This window comes from Conger conger, chromosome 9, assembly GCF_963514075.1.
Source record: "Conger conger chromosome 9, fConCon1.1, whole genome shotgun sequence".
NCBI classification, from domain to species: domain Eukaryota; kingdom Metazoa; phylum Chordata; class Actinopteri; order Anguilliformes; family Congridae; genus Conger; species Conger conger.
The window spans coordinates 15,567,112-15,582,409 of NC_083768.1; the positions used below are offsets into that span (position 1 = coordinate 15,567,112).

The 15,298-nt window shown below is 41.8% G+C and overlaps 1 protein-coding gene across 1 annotated transcript in view; it reads right to left on the bottom strand.

Moving 5' to 3' along the window:
• The window catches only part of LOC133136134 (POU domain, class 2, transcription factor 2-like), a 55,536-nt gene extending 48,384 nt beyond the window's left edge, over positions 1 to 7,152 (bottom strand). The window contains exon 1 of the mRNA XM_061253379.1: positions 7,053 to 7,152. Coding sequence (XP_061109363.1) covers positions 7,053 to 7,152 — 100 coding nt within the window. The remainder of the gene's footprint in view (positions 1 to 7,052) is intronic.
• Between the last annotated feature and the right edge of the window lie 8,146 nt (positions 7,153 to 15,298).

Sequence of the window (15,298 nt, forward strand, 5' to 3'; positions counted from 1 at the left end):
ATCTGAAATGGACAAGTTCATCTTAACTAAATGAGGCCCAAAAGCAGTGATGAATGAATGATGTTTCATGGACCCTATAATAGGTGGGAACACAGAGAGCTAATAATAAATGCCTTGTTTGAACCAATCAAAATTAATAACTTTCCACAGCAAAATAAAATGATTGGTCTATAGTATTACATGATTTTCTAAGGTCACATGTTTCGGAAACAGTCAAGGACCTCAGCTTACATCACTTTAATGCTAATCTTTTAAACAGTGCTGTTCATGGGTAGGGGAGTTTCAATTAAAGGCTAGTCTCAAAAATATAAGAATTCTACATGAATTCAGGGAGTTTTCTAAATTTTTCATTTTAAGAAAAACCCTAATGAATAGTTTCATATTATTAAGCTATCTTATGTACACACTATGCAATACTTATTGCTAATTACGTTGCTAGTTGGGAAGTTGCTAAATTGAATTGGCTGGTTATGTTAAATACATAATACATTATGTAAACAAATTACAGGGGTAGTGGTGTAGTAGGCTATTGCGGTAAAATAACTAAACCGGTAACAAGGTTGTGAGTTTTATTCCAAGCCAGGGCACTGCTTTACAGCAATTTAAAAAATATACAGCTGCATTCATAGATTGTTTGTAAAAAAGCCTATTCATAGTTTGCTAAATATATGCATATAGTGTATGGATAAAAGTGCGCTAAATTTTCGATATGTTTTTATGGTATGAACAAATGACCTGCATGATTTAAATTAAGGCATATGCAATACATTTAATCTTTCAGTTGAATAAATCAGTAATACACATAAATGTTATTTAAACCATATTTTCAGTTTGGCTGGTTCTGAAAGACAATCTTGGGAAAAAAAAAAAGATGATTTTGCCAAAGTCCGAAAATAAACATATAGGTTTAATTGAATTCAGATTTTAAGTGTAAATGATACCTCCTGTATATTTAATGCAAATCAGTGCCATGATAAAACATGGAAAGTGCAAGGAACAGAAGATATAAAACTGACATACAGCAGAGAAGGTGCAGTCGGACAATAACAGGGAAAAGGAAGAGAGGAATTATAAGGATGAAGAAAAATGCTGCAACAAAGGTGACAAAGCGAGTGTGGTACGAATGGGTTTGTTTGTATGTGTGTGAGTGTGTGTGTGTGTGTGTGTTTGTATGTGGGTGCATGTGTGTGTGTGTGTGTGTGTGTGTGTGTTTGTATGTGCGTGTGCATGTGTGTGTGTGTGTTTGTATTTGCGTGTGTGTGTTTGTATGTGTGTGTGTGCGTGTGTGTGTGTGCGTGTGTTTGTATGTGCGGGTGTGTGTGCATGTATGTGTGTGTCTGTGTGTATGTGTGTGTGTGTGTGTGTGTTTGTATGTGCGTGTGTGTGCATGTGTGTATGTGTGTTTGTATGTGCGTGTGTGTGTGCATGTGTGTGTGTGTTTGTATGTGCGTGTGTGTGTGCATGTGTGTGCGTGTGTTTGTATGTGTGTTTGTATGTATGTGTGTGTGTGCGTGTGTGTGTGTGCGGGTGTGTGTGCATGTGTGTGTGTGTGTGTGTGTGTGTGTGTGTGCGTGTGTTTGTACGTGTGTGTGTGTGTGTGTGTGTTTGTATATGTGTGTGTGCGTGTGTTTGTATGTGCTGGTGTGTGTGCATGTGTGTGTGTGTGTGTGTGTGCATGTATGCAGTTGAAATTGTACTTCCCTCTAGGGTCTTTCAGTGCACTTATCCCTGGTTATGGGTATGCACTTTGTTGTACGTTGCTCTGGATAAGAGCGTCTGCCAAATGGCATTAATGTAATGTAATGTATGCGTGTGCGTGTATGTGTGCGTGTCCACGTGTCTGCAGTGTGCTCAATACCATGTACTGCTGTTAATTAACCATTGGGACTCCATCTACATGAATACACCATTCAACTGCATCAACACATATGCACTGTTATGTACATCACAGGAAGCCCAACCGTGATTAGGGCATTGCTGCACTTTGTGGCTGACTCTAAATACAGGCTTCGAAACATGCCTTTTTGAAGCAATTGCAGCGATCGCCAATGACATGGCTTTGGGAAGTGTTACCTGCTTCGATGTTCAGCCCATATGTACTTTTAGCTCAGATGACCACTCAAAGTGCCTTAAAAATGTCCTCGCGTTTGACAGCAGAGTGGCTTAATCAGTAAAGGTGCTGGGTCCTTTACCGTTGAAATCTCAGGTTCACTGGTTCAAGGAGGGGCTGTGCGATTGGCTATGACCTTGAGTCCATAGTGATGGCACCCGGTTGGCTTTGTCCCACTGGGGGTGAGGTGGTATTACATTAGCCAAGGTTCCTGTAATATCATGGCTTGAACAAGCCAGTTTAAATCCCACGACGCTTTGAGACCATGATCATCCACATTTATGTCTTAGCAGATGAACTAGAACACGCTTGCCATATAAATCTTAATTATCACATGTTCTCTTTCAACCTCAGCTGATATGAGGCAAGCACTCTGGCACAAAATGGCTGCTGTGCATCACCCAGCTGGAGGCTGCAGAAGTGGTGGTTGAGGTGTGTCTCTCATTGTTAAATGCTTTACGTGCCACGAAAGGTACAAAATCAATAAAATTCATTCTTTTTCTGCTACTGCTGATTCTCTTTTCTTCTCATTATGAAAACAGAAATGCTTCAAATCCCACGCCGTTCCATTTTGCTCAGTTTGGATGAAACTTGACAGTACAGTTATTAATGGCTTATATTAGGTACTGTATGTAATCTTTTTACCTGTTCAGTAGATTTCATTTTGACAGACAATATGCTGTATCCATGCTTCCTACTGCTTGGATCTGTTAAATAGCTACTATATTATTATTATTATTATTATTATTATTATTATTATTATTAATAATAATAATAATAATAACAATAATAATAATTGTATAATTACTATTGTTGTTGTTTTGTTATTTCTATAGCGATTCCCTCTGCCTTCCCCTCCAGCTGTCCCTCTTCCAATTGGCATACATTCACTCTCAAGGTTTCTATAAAATGATCGATAAGCAACTGAGGGAGAAAGACCAAAAAAGAGAGCGTGCAAGTGGGTCAGCGGTAGGGAAGGAATAGGTGATGGTAGGGAATAAGAGAGGAGAGCTCACTAAATCCAATAAAACATGCTGTAACGACATCTTTGGTTGCTTAATGCAATAAACCATTTTGTATTGACATCTTTATTGTGTCTATTGATTCCCCATTATGCTACTAACAAAGCCTGGTTGACATTTTGTCATTTGCAATCATGTTAGCACTGGGACCTACACACAGTCCCTCTGACACCGATCTACACACACACATGCACACAAGAGCTATATTCACACACATCCACTAACTTACATGCACTCATTCCCACTGAGATGCCAGTGGCGAAGTAACACACACAACAGAAATCACTGCAACATTTAATTAAGGTGTAAAAAGGCAATAAACATCAAGCAACAAAAAATCTAGTGAAATTAAGGTACACTAAGTAAAAAATTCCCAGTATAAACATTTCATATGTTATATTGTCATAGTGCACTCAGGATAATTCTGTTATTTTCATGAAAGGATTGTGGGTGTATGTTTTATCACACATCATCATTTTCATGGCAGATAACACAGAATGATTTCAACTCATTGCTATGCATAATCATTAACATACTGTACAGCTGGATGCAAAATGTATCATTCAAAATACCTCACTCTAGTAAACTACAGTAGATTAGCACCTGCAGCTGTCTGTCAACAAGTCCCTGACCAGCAGTACACAACACCGCTGACCTAAAATCGGCACTGTCTGTCTGTCAATACAACCCCTGCTCTGTTTGTCTGTTGAACCTGGCAGTCATTAAAAATACACATAACGTTTAATCGATCTGTTAATGGCGACCCCTCTGAAAGCCACTTGGGACAGGCAGCCTTGGCAAGCCTGCAGACACAACGTTATGAAAAATGCAATCCATAACGCAGTGCCTTGGAGCAAGCCGCACGGAAAGTGCACCATGTTAACTTGCTACGTCCCGGCCGTGTCACGTGTATGGCATTTCCTGATATGCCTTACCCTTAACTACCTTAGCTGCCATTGTACCGAACACACGGGGGTGACAACTAAAGCACTGCATCCCCCAGCCCCCCCCCAAAGCAGAGCAGGACGGTCCATCCTTTCATATTGTTACTTCATTCGGACAGGTAGAAAGTAAAGAGGGTAACAGATATAGAGAAAGGATCAAAGCTGAGGAAGAGCTACGACAGGAATCAAACCCCTGCCCAAGCCGGGTATAACATACGGTCCACTGCCCTACAAATTGCACCACATGACAGCAGTGCAATTCTTGGTTGTAATGGGTGGTAAGCGTCAACTGAGAAGCCTGTTTTGTGGCCGGAGCGGCACATGCCCACAGTAAATCTGTCTCAGAAATGACTAAGAAATGCACTGCAAATGTAGCACCCAAATAACCTGCTCAAGATGATATTACTTTTATTTTATTCAAGTAAAAACCAGCCTCATTTCTGCACCAGACTTAAAGACGGCTGTCTTCCATTTTGTGCACCTGCAACCTCCCAAGTGGAGATCCTTTCGGAGCTCTAACATTGGACACTGTGGTTCATATGACCTCCTTCACCAAGCTGGAGATCTCAGGCACAGATAACTTCCCCTTACACAGACTGACCACATTCCTGAAAAGGATCATCCATGGCATGTTCCCCATTCTTTGGACAGGTGTACACCATGGCTCTGTTCTTGGCTCCCTGGTTGCATTATTTTTATATATTGCACATTCATAACTGACGGGTAAATACTGGGTTATCTTTTACCCAGACAGATATTCAGTTCTTGCCATTTTCATAGCTGAACCTCTAAGAAAAAAACCACACTGTGCTTCACGAGAAAGGTTCAGCATTTCTTTGGAATCCACCAAACTGCACCAAGCATCACACCGCAGACCAGCGAAGAGCCACATGACAACACCCCCCATTGTTTAACCTGGTACAACAGTGTCTATCATCTATGTCTTTAACAATGTGAAAATGCTATTCTTCCTCACTGGCTCAAGTCATAGCAGTCTGTAGCATTATCCCATCTGATTACCATTAACCCCTCCCAAACAGATGCAGAACTCCAACAACCTCGCCCCACTGGTCCAGCAAGTCACCTCTCTCCACAGGCATCAAGTCTGCGACTGTACTCGCTGTAACTCTCACTGGAGCAGTTTGCTACCCCTTTGCACCACTATAATCTACCGACAAACCCTCCTCTCTCCCAATGCCACACTTTCTCCACCCTGCCACCTCCAGGCTGATCTTTCTATGCCCAGGTTCTGCAAGCTGAAGGAAAGGTCCATTATTATCAGAAACCTTTTGTGCTAAAGCAACCTGGCCACCGCAATCACACAAGCCATTACCAGAGCCCTACCCCCATTCTGGAAACACCACTACTACACCAGGGGGACTACAATAGTGAACCAACCCCACATACCACATATGGAGCACCCCATATACCATGCAGTATATACCAATGCTGAATGTATGGAAGTAGTGTGTGCATGCGCACAAATGAAAATATTCATGCACACAATTAAAAGTAGTCATTGAACATTGATGGACAAACAGTTTATTGCACATACACTTTGTGCACAGATTCACAAGAGTGCTTCAATTTCCTCAACACCAACATATTTACTTATTCAACAGATCCTGACTAAGAATTTCCATTTTAACATCTGGGAGAAAACCCATGATGCGCCCCTTCCCACTTTTATTCTCCAGGGTATAGCATTGAAAAAACAGTCCTTACAATGGAGTCCTCTGAGACATTTTCATATGGGAGATACAATCCGGTTCCTCATCCTGTCTCCAACAGAACCAGGGAACATGAGAGATGAGAACAACAGTCTCTTCTTTTCTAAACTCCCCCCCCCCCCATTCCCTCGCTCTCTATATATTCCGTAAGAATCCACAGTAGCTACTACAGTTACTCTCTTTTCATTCAATTCCTATTTCGTTCATTCACTTTCTTCATTGGCAGGCAAATTAAGTCACTTACATTCCAAGAGCAATGGAGCACACACTCAGTGAAACCAAGGTTGCATGGGAACTGGACTATTAATCGTTTCCTCAGTTCAACGTGTTGCAAAAGAATATCATCCCAATCTGACAAACAGTTTATCTTGTCAAATTCGTCTTCTATGAAATCCGCTTCAGTGGACGGCATATCCTCCTGGTTTCGCTCTCTCTCTCTCCTGCTCTCTTTAATCAACCGGCAAAACTACCATCGTTGGGATGGAGGGAGTTGGTCACTATCTCTGACGGCAGAAATTCTGCCGTTTTGGAGGCTATTGAACCGTATTCCAAACGTATATTATCCGAACCAGCAGAATCCCACATATAGTCAACTGAAAAAAATGAATTAACGAATATTACGTATTGGTAGGCTACTTTAAAACCGCGCGGGTCACGAGAGAATCTGTTTGAAAGAAAGCGCATCGTATTCCCCTCTTCCCTGCATCCTTTCCTCTCCTTCGTCCTCTGTCAGTTTCTCTCCCCCTCTCTCCCTCCATCCGACGGTCCTAGAATCGATCTCTACAAGATCGATAAATTGCCATGAATATTCCCTGCCGGCGGTGAGACTAGCGCGGGAGAGACGGAAGCAGAGGCAGAGGGTGAGGGAGAGGAAGAGAGGAGACAGATGGAGACGGAGATGGGAGAAAAGGCATATAAAGAGACAGAGTATATTTAGGCTATAAAGAGACGAAAATAAACTCTAAGATGGAACCTCGTATTTCTAAAACGCTCTATTATTTTTCGCTTTTAATGCAGGTTGTCATTCGTTTAGCCTAATAGTTTCAAGACATGCGAGGAGAATACAAGATAATAAATCGGAAAACGCGTAAAATGTTTCCTTCCGTTGTGGATTTTAGCGAGCCACGTTGTAGCCTACATGGATTGCGGGGGCGGGTAGGCACCGTTTAGTTTCAATGAAATTCGCTGAAAACACAGGTATGGTGACAGAATTACAGAGATAACACTAAAAGTTAAAATGTCTTACCGGAGTTGGATCGCAGAGCCAGCGGGGACTTGAGACACCAGGCGTTGAGGTCGGGAGCAGTTCTCTGAAAGACGAACGGCACCGGCAAGGGAACAAACATGATCCTCCGTCTTCTTAATTTAAATAGTTATGCTACAGTTGTAACGGCACTAATCGTGGTCTTTTCTTCTCTTTATCTTCGCCTCTTTTCCAGGTAGACACTTAAAAATGTATTTGGTACTTTACGCGTAAGCTGAAAAAGCCTATAAATGTAGTTATCTTAAATTCAAATTACATTTTGTGCCTTGTCTTGAGTAATTATCTATGTATAGGTACAGACTGTCTTTTCAATAATTCCGTGGTCGTGTTGCAATAAAAAAGAACAGTTGTTAGCCCAAACTAACACAACAGACGGATAGGACTGTTTTTATTTTTCTTTGCTATATAATACGATGATACATTTCTTAGGCTTATTGTCTTTGTTATTATTATTATTATTATTATTATTATTATTATTATTATTATTATTATTATTATTATTATCAGGCTATTATTATTAGTAGTAGTATGGCCTAATAGTGCTCGTTTTTCCTATTTGGCGTTTCTGTCGTCGTTTCTCATGGGTTGCTGTAGCTGTAACAGTCCAGAGAAGACCCGTTCGATATGTTTTCATACATATGCTCATTTTCTTTCGTGTTCATTCTTTCCTCTGACTCTGTATTCCCTGCAGAGATGAATATGAGAACATTCGGCTTAATAGTCGATGGCCTCGTGTCCTTCTCTTGGATTTGCTTTGGTTTTAGCTTGTAAATAGAACTATTAGGATTAATTATTTCGACACAACAGAGATTTCTTAGTACTGGCATCCGTAAGTGTTTGCATCGGTTTTTTTTTGGTTTTTTTTGGTTGGTTTATTTGGTTTCTAGCTTTTTGCAGTTCACCACATAACGTAGCCTACGTAGAAAGCGCACGTCTTTTAAAAATCAATTGAATAATTACAGTAATTTAAATAAATAAATAATAAGTAATACTACACGTGCTCGGTTGGCCTTCGCTCTACCCTCTCCTCTCTCTCCGTCTCTCGCTCTCTCTCTCTTTCTGTCACGGGGTAGGCTAGTAATTAAAACGCAATCAATCGATAAATAAATAAATAAAAGAAGCGTACACAAAAATGAAAATAAAACAGAAAAAACCTGAACCTGCTACGTTGTATCGTTTTTAGGATCACTTGCCTATCTGTCCGTCCATCCGTCTGTGTGTCTGTCTGTTTGTTCCCGTTATTTGGGAACCTCAATAGCTCATTCGACTCGACTCCCTCCCGTATTAAATCGCTCTGGCACTATGTTGTCCGCAACATTGAAGCAGGAGAGGACCCGCTACTACTCACACACTCGCCCCCCGCCCCCCACCCCCACCCCCATCCCCATCCGCCTCTCTCCTCCCCCCCCCCCCTCCCCCCCCCCCCTCTCTCTCTCTCTCTCTCTCTCTCTCTCTTCGTTTCTAATCGTACGAAAGACCTCTCTATTGATTACATGATTTTCTTCTATTTAATGACCAGAGTATTCACAGTAATAGCCCTTTCACCAAGACTGTAGAATGGGAATGTGTTTCATGTATTTGCATATAATTTCAAACACCATGCAGTCGTATATTTGTACTTTAACATTATAATGGTATAATTATTCCCTAAATTAGGTCTACTTGAATGAGAAATGGCCTAATGCAATTAGCTTATCACATATGATATGTGTGTTGTTCGTAGGGTGATTCGTTCATTTTACAGGATTTGATCTTTAGATTAATGTGGTATAGGTCTTTAAACGGCAGGAGATATTAATCAATTCAGCGTAGATTATATGCATTCCAGGGTACAGTGTGCGCTGGCCTTCTCTCCGGTCCCTCAGTATTTCCTCCTTCTTCCACCGATACGTTACATGCTGTCAATTATAAAGCCACAATCTGTGCTGAGCTCTTACACACAAGATTATTGCCAGTATAGATTTTTTAAATAGAAAAATCTATACGCTAAGCATCGCAGTGAATACGGGAAAAATCGAAATCGCCGCGCTAGATTTCTCTCTCCCTCTGCACCTCTCTTGGTACTGTGGTTTAAGTTACTGATCAACTGTAAACCTACGCATAATAGCAACACGGACACATGCAGAAATAAGAATGTCAATTAAATATATGTAAGAAAATACTGCCAGCAATGATGCCACATTTTTGTTATTGGTATTATTATTATTATTTAGTAGTAGTAGTAGTAGTAGTAGTAGTATTGTTATTATCTTTATTGTTATTATTGCATATATAACATGACTATAACAGCATATAATAATCAATAATAATTAGCATTGTCATCGTAGCTTTGCCTAAGATCAGGGAATTATATTAGCCTTCACATTTCCCCTAAAAGACAACACAATTGTAGCACGAGGTTTATTGTCGCTTTTCCTCCTTCTACCGTTTGACAGATGACATCTGCAAGTCGAACGAGGAAGAAAAAAAAAAAAAGAAGCGACTAGTTGTCCTTCACGAACCCCCCTCGCCGGGAGAGGGTGCTCAGCACCCCCCGATATTCCTTCCAGACAAAAGCAATTATTTCTTGTAGAATATAGTGTGGTTGTGTGCGTCTGTGGGAGAGGGGGATAGAGGGAGGGTGTGTGAGATTGAGGGAGAGGAAAATGAAATAGTGTTGGAAGGCAGGGTGGATTTCGCGCCTCACCACTACCCTTTCTTCTTAGGACATTTTATATCATACAGGTTTCACGCACCGGTAGTACACAGGTGGAAACCATGTGCACTATTTTATCCATGGAAGCAGGATACAAAAGAAGATAAAACCGCTCATATCCAGACCGAATAACACGTGCGCAATATTAATTTGTGTTCGTGTGCTATACATGGACAAGCACACCATTTATGTAATCATACGTAAAGAAAACTACACTTCTGTGAGATGCAGAATTAAGTCAAGTAGGCCTGGCCTATAGGCTTACAAAAGCCAACGATAGGCGACTGCACACAACCGAGTGTTGTTGACATATTCGACCAATACTTCCACATGTACGGTTATGTACACCTGCCCATCCCTGAACACTTCCTCTCGTTGGCACGTGCTGTCCAAAGTTCTCAGATCCGTATTCGCGCAGCAATCTGTCAGAAAGACCGGATAGGCCTACTGCCTTTCGGTAGGGATATCTGAAGTTATTCCTCGGTGTTGTTAAACAGAATCTACAAGAGAATACGGTAGATCGCTTGCTCCTTTTCAATTATTTAGGGTTTACGGCGACCCACTGTACAAGATCATTTTTATTACAGCACTATTCCAACACCATGAGCTCAGCTTTCTGCATTTACTATTTGTGAAATAGAAACATGCATTTCATGACCATGAGACCAACAACAAGGAGCTCAGAAGATATTAATATGCAAACACTGTAAATTATCAGTAGCCTATATTAAGTTGTATTATTAGATAAAATAATTATTATAATAATGCAGTGCTTCTGTTGGGAGTATGGAAGCACTGTATTTATACAATTATGAATTAATACATTTACTTTATTATTACCATATTATTACTGTATTATTACAGACTTAATGAGCATACTGAAAACAGCCGTGGTGCCCTGAGTTCACACAGTTATTCTCCGATCCTAAAATGTCTGCGCTTCAGTGTGTGTGTCTCTGTGTGTGTGTGTGCATGTGTGCATCCCTATGGTTATTGTTAAACAGCAATGTCATCTTGACAAACGAGCTGGTTGAATTAAATTCTCTCTCATCAATAACACTGTGCCCCAATCAATACCAGCTAACAATTATATTACTGCCTCCCTCACTGCTGTAACAAGCACCTATTACTGCGGAGAACTCTCCCACTGATTCACAAACTCACTCATTGCACAAGCATTTGTACTTAGACACATATGCTCTCACTCTCTCTCTTTCTCTCTCTCTCACACACACACACACACACACACACACACACACACACACACACACACATACACATACACATACACATGCATACACACACAAACTAAACACTATATACACAGAAACATAAGTTAGAAAAGCTCTGTATGTGTTTACTCAAGGATTAGGTTGAGATACATCTATTTTTTAACAGCCAAAAGCACAGAGCAAAATCTAAAATATGCAGTACTGGAGCTGTGTGTGCGTGTGTGTGCGTGTGTGTGCGTGTGTGTGTGTGTGTGTGTGAGGGGGAGAGAGAGGGATGGGGGAAGACAGACAGCCAAACATGGAGGCCGCTATATCTTTTCATTGACTTTTTTCACTTTCTATCATTCTCCAATTCCTCTGTTTCTTCAGTTCTGTATCTGCAGCCTCTCCATCCAACACCCGTAGCCTTTCCCCACTCCACTTAAGAAAACAACTTTTTATTAACTTGACCTCTCTCTCTCTGTGTCTCTCGCTCACTCTCTCTCTCTCTCTTTCTCCCTCTCTCTCTCTGCCACTGGTCTAAATAATCAATACTGATATACTGGTAATATCCAGTCTTGCCCCTCTGTGACACCTCTCACAGAGGTACTCTTTATGGTAGCAGAGGGAGCCAATAGCAATGGTATTTATTATAGATATTTATCTGTGTTGTCACAGAAAGGTCATCCCCCACCTTGCACTATCTGTAATCTACTTTGGACACACCAGACTTTTGCATTTGAAGGTCCCCACAAGTATTGGCAGCTGCTGAACTGCAATAATAAAACCAACTTCTTATTCGTGTTATTAATTCAATGTATTCCATTGACTTCAAGGCGCACTGAAAAGTCAGGTTCTGACCAATTTACAAGTTCCTGGATGGAGCCTAATTTCAAGGTATCCAGGCCAGATAGAACAGCACACTGGTTAATTGTAAAGGTCCAACCTTCTAGTTAGGCATGTAAGCCCCAAAAAAAATGTCACGTGAATGCAACAGTACAGATAATCTATACTGTTGCATTCATGTGGCATTGTTTTGACTAGGAGACACCATACTCTACGGTAATTTACAAGACTGGTATTTTTTAAATTCCATCCGAGTCTCAAAAAGCACAGCTGGGTATATAGTGTACATGTATCGATCAAATTCCCCAGGGATACTCTATTATAGCCCAAGCAGAGAATTTTACCTGCAACCTTCGGGTGAATAGCCTAGCTTCTTAGCCATCATTACACATCAAGGAGGATTAGCAGGCTGTGTGAGGTGTTGTACTATCTGCAATGACAGCCAATGTTGATCAGAGTAATTCAGCATTTCTGAAACTGCGGTCATTAAGTTTCGACGCGTGGACAAATGGCTCCAAAGAGCTCGGGTAGTTTCATTACAGGGGTGAGCAGGGAAACGAGGAGGCCCAAACTTCACCTGAGGTCTGCCTGGGAATGCTTCACACAGACAGGTAACCATGCCTGGAGTCCATTTTATAGAGGTGAATGTGGTAAATATTCGTACCGTATTACAGTATATATAGTCTGAGGGAGAACACATACACGAGTACATATTTGCATGTCTGGGTCTTCCAGGCTCTCTCCATGTTGACCTCAGACCAGGCAAGCCACACCGTGTATGGTCTTCTTCCTTTCCCCCACCACAGTGTAAACATCAGCCAGGGCTCTGGGGAGCCCCCCCCCCCCTTCCTGGAATTTCGCCTTTGTGTATGATTTTGCCATTTGCAATTGGGCACTGTGTTTGCGCACACACGTTAACTACACAAAAGCGCACTCAGACACACGTGCACCCCAACGCAGACGCTTAAAGCAAGCTGCCGGAGTACACACGAAACAGGGCTGACCTTAACTCGGATAGAGAGTGCATTGAGACAGAGGTCTACACTATTTTCTCAACGTTAACACTGCAGTGTGCTGTCCATACGTCACATGTAAGGCAGAGCTGTGTCAACCGACTGTATTCTGCTATTCACCTCATCACTGTATTTACCTAACCCCTCTCTCTCCCTCTCTCTGGCAGTGTATATTAACCACACTTCCTTGTCTCTACCAGTACAGTATTAAGGTATAGTACAGTATTTACCAGCTAGTGTATTTACCTAACCCCTTTCCTTTCCTTACTCCCTCTCTCTCTCTTTCCCAGTGTGTCTATACAGCGAGACTGTGTGTGGGGAGATTTAAAGCCGGGATCAATAAGAAATTTAAAAATCAATGAACTTAGCGCCAGGAAATCAATAGGGTCTAATCGGGATGCCAATCGCACAAGTCAAAACAATTAAGAGGGAAGAAAAATGTTTAACAACCTTCTCGCTCTGCTTACATAGGGGAGGGAGCAAGAGAGAGAGAGAGAGAGAGAGAGAGAGAGAGAGAACTAGAGAACGAGAGAGAAAGAGAGGCAGAGGAAATATGAAAGCGCTACAGGAGAGGGAAGTGGTTGGTGCAGGCTACGTGGAGACTGATGGAGTCAGCAAGGACTGTTTGATTCTGGGGGACAGGTATTAAGATTGGAGGGGGAAATATGTGAAGAAGAAGAGGTGGACTGATGAAAGAGAGAAGCAGGGGAATATCGGAGGTTCAGTTGGCAGTTTTTTTATTCACTATTTTAGAGTGCACCAGATGTCCTGCAGTGTGTCAGTTAATTAGTCTGTGCTGGTGTGCCTGTTAGTCAGTGTATTAGCCAGTTATTCGGTGTCAGTCAACCTGCATTTTACTTTGCCAGTCTGTCTGTCCATCAGTCAGTTTAGCCGCTTTTCGTACTCATGCAGGGGGGCATCCAATCAGATGATGAGCTTTCTGCTGAAACGTCCAATGGAAAGACAGGCACTGAGTGAGAAGAAACTGGTGAGGGGGTTAATTTGGGGTCGATCGATATCTGCCCCCCCCACCCAAAACCCCCCTTGCTTGTGGAGCTAAAATCAATGGCAAAGGCAATAGATCCCCAGTCGTGTGTGGATTAGTGAACTGACAACTAATCAGACAGTCACTGAAAATGACACTGCACCTATTAACCTATTGATATAAGAAATGCGGGCATACACACACATACACACACACACACACACACACACACACACACACACTCATGCACCCTCGTACACATACAGTACACTTACAGCACATTCTAGGAATTCTAGAAATAGATCAACCAAAGCAGATTGATTTGTGCCAACAGAATAGTTATGTGGTGTCTTCAGAGTTATTGAGTGTTTCAACAATATTACAGGTAATTTTTATGTTTATTTCACATTAGAATGAGCATTTGTTTAAATGACATGGGATTCAGAACTGAGGCTCTGCAATAATAAATGATGAATGCTTCTGATTTGGTGCTGGAGTGAATTTTATGAGAACATTTGTACATTTGCTTTAACTTCAAGCCTGACTGCCTGTCTAAATGTGACTAACGGATAATGGATATTTGAACTGTACACAGACTCAGGAGAGGAGTTTCTAGGGGAAGCCATGCCATCACCTAAAGCAGCAAGAGCAGTTTTTCCGCCATGCCTCCATATTCTGCTTCTTGCTGTTTGCAGCATCACTTTTCCACTCCATCTCCTCTCTGCTCCTCTCCTCTCTGCTCCTCTCCGCTCCTCTTCTCTCTGCTCCTCTCTGCTCCTCTCTGCTCCTCTCCTCTCTGCTCCTCTCCGCTCCTCTTCTCTCTGCTCCTCTCCGCTCCTCTTCTCTCTGCTCCTCTCTGCTCCTCTCCTCTCTGCTCCTCTCCGCTCCTCTCTGCTCCTCTCGGCTCCTCTCCTCTCTGCTCCTCTCTGCTCCTCTCTGCTCCGCTCCTCTCTGCTCCTCTCCTCTCCTCTCTGCTCCTTTCCTCTCTGCTTCTCTCCTCTCCGCTCCTCTCTGCTCCACTCCTCTCCGCTCCTCTTGTCTCTGCTCCTCAGTTGTCTGCTCTGTAACATTCACAGCAGGGTCAGCAACCTTGGAATTAATGGCCAGGTGCAACCACTTCCTCGGACTGCTAGCCAGATATTCCAAACCATTCCTGCAGCAATCCTCTACTTCTATGGTAAATCAACCTGTTTCCTTCTTCAAATCAGATTGCTTATACATTGTGAACACTGGTAAACAAATTGTAAACAGTGCTGTACATGTCTGAATTATGTAATATTTTGGCAATGCAGTAAGACACATTTTATCCCTGAAATCAAATAACTTATTTTGATATATTCTGGATCCCTCTGTGAAATATAGGTAGTGAATAGGTCATTCAATTTCATGCATGATCAACAGAAATATTTTAAAGCTGATATATTACTATATAAAAGGTACTTCTATCTGAAATCCCAGGGAACACTGTTTTTAAACAC